The sequence below is a fragment of the Suillus paluster genome (assembly GCF_016628075.1).
Source record: "Suillus paluster strain FC165 chromosome Unknown EDB91scaffold_34, whole genome shotgun sequence".
NCBI classification, from domain to species: Eukaryota; Fungi; Basidiomycota; class Agaricomycetes; order Boletales; family Suillaceae; genus Suillus; species Suillus paluster.
The window spans coordinates 112264-120682 of NW_024537594.1; the positions used below are offsets into that span (position 1 = coordinate 112264).

Here is an 8419-nt window from a genome sequence, read left to right on the forward strand (position 1 = left end):
CCAGAGGAGGCAAGGTCCTACTGAGAATTCTCACAAGTAGTAACTGCAAGAAGACAAGTAATATTAAGACTGAGGAAAATATCTAAGTACATGATATGTTATATACTTCTATGTATGAGGCAGTGATCAGGATAACTATGTTGTAAAGCTATGTACCAAGGATATAATTTGTAAGTACTTACACAGGTGAAGACATAAGTCAGAGCGGATATCAATATGTACGCGTCGGATCAGTGATCGAACGGTAAGAGGAATTACTGGTGATCTGGGAGTAAGGGTCTATGTGCCGAAGGGGAAAGTATATATCTAAAAGGGGAAAGCAGTTCCAGTTGAATGGAGGCATTTATGGAAGGGGACCGGTTGGGCAGTCGAGCAGAAGCATAGGGGCGGAAGCAGACAATGATTGGACAGAGTGGAGGATGGATGGAGCGGAGGTGGTGGGAAAGTGGAGCGGATATTGATATTAGAGCGGTCGGATCAGGTATATGACACTGCCCCCGGAAATTAAGGGCATGTACTCGGGTAAGGGGCACAGTGCACGAGCTGAAGCTGAAGCTCTTTGAGTTGTCTTCTCCTTGAGCACGATCTTAACGATCTCAGTCTTTAGACAGAACTGAGATGCTCATATGGATCTGACTGTCTCTTTACAGTACATAGGGTAGAAATGAAATTTTGCATACATCAAGTCCTTCAATATGCTAGTGGTCAGGTGCAAGCCAACATCAAAACATCACTTGCCCACCACTCTCTATATTGTGCTCAGACCTTATCTCAGATCCTTTGACCACTTCCTCAATGGATCACTCAGACTTCAACACTCCCCCTTGAGCACAATCCATGCTCATAAGTGTTTGCAGTTTCTAGAGGCATGGGCAAGGTAAGGCCTTGGTAAAGGCATCTGCCGTGTTGTCATCTATTGGGAAATAGGTGAGCCCAAACATCCCATTCTTGATATGACTGTGAATGAAGTGGTACCATATGGCAATGTGCTTGGTGTGGAACTGGAACTTCCTGTTTGATGCAAGAGCAATTGCTGCCTAATTATCGCAATAGATGGGGGTAGGGAGATCAATGGTGCCATAGAGCTCCTCAATGAGTAGTTGGAGGTAGAGAACCTCTCGTGTGATGGTACTCAGTGTAATATATTCTGCCTCAGTTGTGGAGAGCACAATGAGTGCTTGCTTCCTAGCGCTCCAGGCAACTGGTTCCCCATTGAGTAGTACCACATACCCTGACATTGAGTGACAGTGGGGTTGGGAGGCCCAGTCTGCATTGACAATGGCCTCTAGCCCTCGATCATTCATACCAAGGGTGAGCTCTGTGTCTGCCATTCCCTTCAGGTAGCACATAACTCTCTTGGTGGCCTCCCAATGGGGCCTACCAGGATTGCACATGAATTGGGAGAGGATGGCGACTGGGAAAGTGATGTCAGATTGAGTACTGGTTGCTGCATACATGATTGAACTGATTGCCTGCTGGTAGGGTACATTGCTCATGACTTGGTGCTCAGAGTGAGTTTATGGGGATTGTTCAATGGATATGATGGTACTGGTGTCCATGGGAGCCTGGTCAGTCTTGGCATCCATAAGGCTGAAGCACTCTAAAATATTGTAAATACAAGCCTTTTTGGAGAGAGTGATAGTTCGTGCAGTTCGATCACAGGTGACCTTCAAACCTAACAACCAGTTCAACTCACTGAGGTCCAAGATTTCGAAGAACCCATGTAGTTGAGACTTGAAGTGTAGAATATGAGAGACATGGTTTGATATGACATCCATGTTGTCAATGGAAATGGTAACAACTGTGTGCTCCTCTGAGGTCCACTTGAAATAAACAGCTTGATCAACCTGCAAATAGCTTAACCTAATCCTTGAGAAGACAATAGCAAGTTCTTCAGCCCACTCTCATATCCCACCTACTTTAGTCCCGGCAAACTCCTCTTGAGCTTAAGTACCTTGCCCTCCTGCCCTGTATCTAGGTATCCAGGTGGTGGTCACATATAGACGTCCTCCTGGATGTCTGCATAGAGGTAGGCACTTTTGATATCAACTTGGTAGATTCCCAGTCCTTCTGAGCAGCCATGCCCAGTACTGTGTGAATGGTAGTCATGTTGCAGGTGGGTGCAAAGGTATCAAAGTAATCAACTCCATATTGCTGATGCTGGCTGTTTGTAGCACATCAGATCTCAAGCATCAATTACTGTCAATGTTCACTCCTTGTAGGTGATCCAATTCAAGCCATCTTTGGCAAGCTTAGGGACATTGAACAGTAAAGAAGAGGTACTAGGGATCTGTTAAGACCATGCTCAGGGGTAAGACGGAGTCTGAGGGGCTTGGCTTCAGCTTGTGTGCTGTGCCCCTTACCCAAGTACATGCCCCTAATTTTGGGTTGTAGTCCAACTCGAGTTTCTATGAGCTCCGACAGGACGTTGGAGCAGAGGTCCCCTGAAGGAGGACTGACAGACTACTGGATGAGCATGGGAACATCAGGCGGAGATTGGTCCGCCCTACAGAGGAGAGTTGGAGGGCTACTGTAGTTGGAGCTAACAGTAGGAATAGAGCAGAGGAGACTGCTTGGACAAAATCTGAAGCAGAAGGGAAACACAGAGGACAGAGGTACTAGAGTGTTAGCCATAAGTCCGACGCATGGGAAAGGCAGTGGAGGTGCGGGAAGTTGGACAAGCGGAGAAGGCAGCTGACCTAGGGAGTCAATCCCCTAGGCTGGCAAACAGGATTTGGCAAGGGTTTTGCCCAAGAACAGGGACAAGAGAGCAGAGCTTAGAAAAGGTAATATTCAGACTAAAGATCTACAGACAGATGTACATATGTTTATATACTCCAAGTAAGTAGCATAGCATAGCAGCAGGCTAAGTGCTGAGTGTACAGAATTACTAGAAGATGACAGAAACATACAAGAAAGGGGCTTGGAGAACAGTATGTACACAACGGATCAATAATCACTCAGGTATAAGGATTACCGGTGATCTGAAAGGAGGAACTATGATACTAAAAGGAGATAGGACCAGTTGAGTGGTTCCTAGTCTAGGAGTGGACTGGTGAGGCGGTCAGACGAACTAATAGTTGGGTGGACTGATATGGGAGAAACTGAAGGAACCAAGTGGGTTGGAAAAGCGGAGATGGTGGAGGGAGTAGGAGTAGGAGTAGGATTGGGCAGACCAATAGGGCAGAGGAGCGGAGGTAGCAGGGCTAGTCCTACTGAGGTGCACTTCACGCATTGTCAGAGAAGGAGGGATAGAGCGGACAGGGAAACAGGGGGTCAGACCAGCAGTAGGGATGTTCACAGGTGGTATTGGAGGTGCTCGGATCCGGTATATGACAGAATCACATTATCTGTGGCCATAGCAGGGCTCATAACCTAAAATGAATCTAGGTGAGAGAAGGACCAAATGAGCTAGTAAGAACAAATAATCTCAGTCTCTAGACAGAACTGAGATGCTTGTATGGATCTGACTGTCTCTTTATGGTACATAGGGTAGAAACGAAAATTTGCATACATCAAGTCCTTCAATATGGTCAGGTGTGAGCCAATGTCAAGGTGTCACTCACCTGCCACTCTCTATATTGCGCTCAGACCTTATCTCAGATCCTTCAGCCACTTCCTCAATGAATCAATTGGACTTCAACAATCCCAGCCCTTATTTTAACCCCTAGAGCATCCTATATTAATCACTGCACTATACTAGCATAAAACAGAAAACTGGTCCACATTTTTTCTTTCTAGGTATATAGACTTATAAATATGATACCAAGCATCTATTAAATGGTATACACACCATATAAGAAGCCCAGGTCAGCAGGATCAGTCCCTGTTGTGCCATGTGTTTACCTCCTCCTGGTGGTTCACCCCCTGGAAATTTCTTTCCTGCAGCTCCAGCCCTCCAGGACAGTAGGTGACCTGCTCTTATGTATATCTGTAGTACTTGTATCACATGGATACCCTAGAATAGTGCCATGATCCTTTTCTACAATGAAATGTCTCCTCTGCCTACTTTGTAGCATATTTTCGGGTTTTTACTACATCACCATTGCACAGCCTATCTAAACTCACAGGACATATATTAAGCATTCCCATGGCCATGATCAAGCATAAATATGTCAGAGTGTTGAGATCAGAGGTGGTATATATATTAGGGGCAATAGTAGAAATCATCACACAAATGTTATATTTCAACTATGAAGATTTCATTAAAATCAATAGAATACATTGTAAACCACTCAAATATCCTATACTACATTGTGTTCCAAGGGTGCAGGTGATGTGGAAGTGTTCTGGGGTCAAAATGTTGATGTTGAACATTGCTGTCCTACCACCAATCTGTAAACTAAAGTGCATGTTTTCGATGTTTCAACTTTTTTTTACTTTTCCATGACCTTTTTCTTATCTATCAACTTCCCCTGCCCTTGTCTGTCCATGGATCCTTCCAGTAATTGGAGAATGTGTCCCTTGGTATGTAGAGTGTATATAACAATAGTCTGATCATAAGACCTCAGTAGCTATATGTCTGAGAATCCTTATCAGTGAGAATCAGAGAAATCTCCTTGATATCAATACTTAGACATATGTATGCTTGATCATGGTTATGAGAAGGCTTTGCATATGTCCTGTAAGGGATAAATGAATTGTTGAGCAGCCTGTGCAATAGTAATGTAGTGAAAACCCTCGAAAATGCGAAAATGTGCTACAGTGTAGGCAGGAGGAGATATTTGTCTGTAAAGAAGGATCATGGTACTATTATAGGGTAGCTATGCGATCAAAATACTCTATATATGCATAGGAATAAATCCCTCACCATTCTGGAGGGCCAGAGCTGCAGGAAAAAAATCCCAGAGGGTGAACCACCAGGAGGAGGTAAACACATAGCACCACAGAGACTGATCCTGTTGACCTGGGCTTCTTATATGTTGTGTATACTATTGAAGAGATGCTTGGAATCATATTTCTAAGTCTAGATACCTATAAAACAACATGTGTGGACCAATTTTCTGTTTTGTGCTAGTATAGTGCAGTGGTTGATATAGGGCACTCTAGGGGTTAAAATAAGGGCTGGGATAGGTTTATGTATGTGTATAAACATGTTCTCAATACTCTAGAACATCTATATCTAGAAAGTAAGGGAGAAGCATATGGGGGGAAGGGTGGGAATGACACCACCATATGCATGGACACCACATTTTGTTGCATGGTGTTCACGTTTCTCATGTGGACACCATGTTTTTCACACTTATCACACTTATTTCACTAAATTGGCTGAAAAAAGCATCCCACGTGGTTCTGTCAATTGGAGTTTGAATTTCCAAAAACCATCATCCATTACTATATGAGCTCACTGTCTGAAATTGGTTATATGTGCAATTTCGCTCAATTTGGCAACCTCACGTGGTTTTTTTTTCAGCCTGACTGCACCAGATGTGACACAACACAACACTGCTCTACTATATTCCAGTAGCTCCCATCACCTACCATCACATCTGATCACCTGCCACCATCAGCTGTTAAATCCTGCTGCCTCTTGGTGCCCTCATTAGGTACCATGCTTGGATGGAGAAGCAGAGGGGTTGGGGCTTGGCTTCAGCTCTTGTGCTGCACCCTTAGCCAAGTATGTGCCCTGAATTTGGAGCAGAACCGACATTGTCCGACAATAGGACAAGTGGACTGCTTTGGTCTGCTTTGAGGGTCAGGAGGTAAAGTGCTTACTAGTGGCAGACTGACTAGAAGTGGAGCAGGTGGAGCAGGGGAAGGAAGTCGGAGCAGGGGGAACAAGGGGATTGGTGTTTATGATGTGGAGGGAAGTAAGGGAGATTAACTTAGAGCACAGCTCTAAGTTGGAGTGGAGGAGTGGAAGGCAACAATAAGGTGAGACTTGTGTCTGGAGTGAGTAAAGTCCTATGGAGAATTCCCACCAGTAGAAACTGAGGGAAGACAAGTAATATTAAGACTAAGGAAACTAGCTATGTACATGATATGTTTTATATACTTCTATGTGAGGAGGCAGTGATCAGTAGTCCATAGCATAAGGCTATGTGCTGAGTATATACAATTGGTAAGTATTACTACAGAGAAACATAAGTTGGAGCAGATATCAATATGTATATGACAGATCAGTGAGTGACTTCCCATAAGGTTTTACAGACAAATTTCTGTTAATCCTCATGCCTTAGCTGAATAGCCATGCTGGATTTGGAAGGTAGCTGTCAATGCCTGTCAAATGGTTGCTCTCACACTCATCTGTAAATCTGCCAATCTGTGGAGGGGTAGCTACCCCTCTGTAGATTTCTGTAAATTGTTGGAGCACACTAAATGTCTGATTTGGGCAATTTTCTTACTTTGTTTAGATGGCTCGCTCAGAGTCAATCTCATCCAGATCAACTCTTGTTTTTCTGCTATTGTAGACTCCACTCCTTATGTTTGACCTTTGAATCCCATTGTAGTGATGTAAGCACAATCATTGTAGCTTTCATAAAGATGTGTCCATGGTGTCATGAAGTGAGGGCTTGGGAGGAGCTGAGGACGGCACAAATACAAGCATGATGGATTGCAAACACGTATTTTCATCAGGTGTGCCTCTTCCGCACCAAGAATGAGAACACCAACAAGTGCAGCTTGCAGTTGCAGCATCTCATCGTCATCGGCAAATGCATACTGCATTAAAGTTTCAATGTCCATGGCAGGGCTCAAATTATAGGGAAAATAGCTGTATCTATGTCTTACGGTTTACAGATTCTGTCTGTAAATTAGCCAATGTCAGCTTGTCAAAAATTTACAGACAAGCTTGTTTCTGTAAATTCTTACAGGAAGTCACCCAGTGATTGAGCGGTTATAGGAATTGCTGGTGATCCGGGAAGTAAGTGTTATGTACCAAAGGGGAAAGTATATACGTAAATGGGGAAAGAGGTTCCAGTTGAATGGAACCTATATGGAAGGTGAATGATGAGGCGGTTGAGTGGAGGCGCAGGAGCAGATGCGGAGGTCAACTGGATCGAGCGGAGACAGGCAGAGTGGATAAGGGGAAAAGGCAGAAGGGATATGGGGTTGGGCGGAGTGGATATCAATATGTTGGAGTGGTTGGATCTGGTATATGACAGCCCTCAACACTCAACCATGGCCATTTCCAGCACTTCCCCAGCACCTAACAATGGTTTGGATGCATTTTTGGATGCATCACATGATGCAGAGCTCCCTGTCACACTGGGTCACATCACCATGTGAGTTCTTTGGCATCTGTTTTTGTCTGATCACACAATTTACAGTAACTATTCTCAGTGCTTCCTCAGCACCTGATGCTGGCTCTGGTGCATTTTTAGCCACATCATGCAACACTCTGGGCCATGTCACCAGGTGAGTTGTTCTCTCTCTGTGTCTGTCTGATTGTGTATTTATGGTAGATGCAAGGCAGGAGCCCAGACCTACTGTTGACTGGAATGTGTAAGCATGTGCTTACTCTCATGTGATTAACGCGTCATCTGCATCATCTGCATCATCTGCGTTGATTGGACACTGCATTACGATTGTCTGTGTTTGGTCACTAACATTGATTCAGTATAAATATCCTATTACTGATGTACTTATATCTTATCTCTTACCATACCACCGAATCCCATACGCTCTTCCACGTTACTGTTCTCTGACTGCCCGCCAGTGTTTACCGTCTACTGTGATGGTGTTCCACTTTTTTTTAACGTTCAGCTGAGTGTTAACTGTTTATATAAAGCTGTTAAACCGTCAACCTTCTCATTATCAGATTCAACCGTTGGGTATTGACTATCAGTCAAACCCAAGAAGCCGTAACTGTCACCTCCACCGTTCTAGAACCTACTATTGGGTATTGACCGCCAGTCAACCCATCACTGCATAACCAAGCTGCCTCCCCGCCGCACTCAGATACCTATACCTCTGTCGGTCACAACGCGTAGTCATGCTAGACTTCAATCAGCGATCGTCGCTGATATCCCACCAGCAATTGCACCTCCTATAATATAACCAGTCATCTCACCTTCTCATTCGTGAATCGACATGCATATATCCACTGATTCAGACTCTACTGATACCCACATCCCAATTACATCTACCATGTCAACTGCATCAAAAACTGCATGCGTGGAACAATCATCCGCAAGTAAACCACCCTTCCTCACTGCGGGCAAGTTGACTCTGGAGGCTCTACGTTCCTGGGAAATGGGTTGCACTCAATTCTTCCTCCACAAGGAGGTCAAGGATGAGGAGATGGTAAAAAAGGTCGCTTGGGGAATGCAGGAAGCGGTTATTCAAGACTGGTATATTAACGATTGTGAACATATTGACAAGCTCAAATTCGCAGAGTACATGGCCAAAGTCCATGGCTATTGGCTCCCGTTGGGTTGGTCTGATGTCGTTTGACACAAGATGTTGGCGTCAACTCAGG

The 8419-nt window shown here is 44.4% G+C and overlaps 1 protein-coding gene across 1 annotated transcript; it reads left to right on the plus strand.

The window, feature by feature from the left end:
• Positions 1-7119: 7119 nt before the first annotated feature.
• Positions 7120-7447, plus strand: EDB91DRAFT_1249517 (uncharacterized protein; the record flags this gene model as incomplete). The annotated part of the gene is made up of 3 exons (XM_041323103.1): positions 7120-7223; positions 7282-7356; positions 7411-7447. 3 exons carry the CDS (start codon positions 7120-7122, stop codon positions 7445-7447), a joined length of 216 nt encoding a protein of 71 aa, XP_041176120.1.
• Positions 7448-8419: the final 972 nt, after the last annotated feature.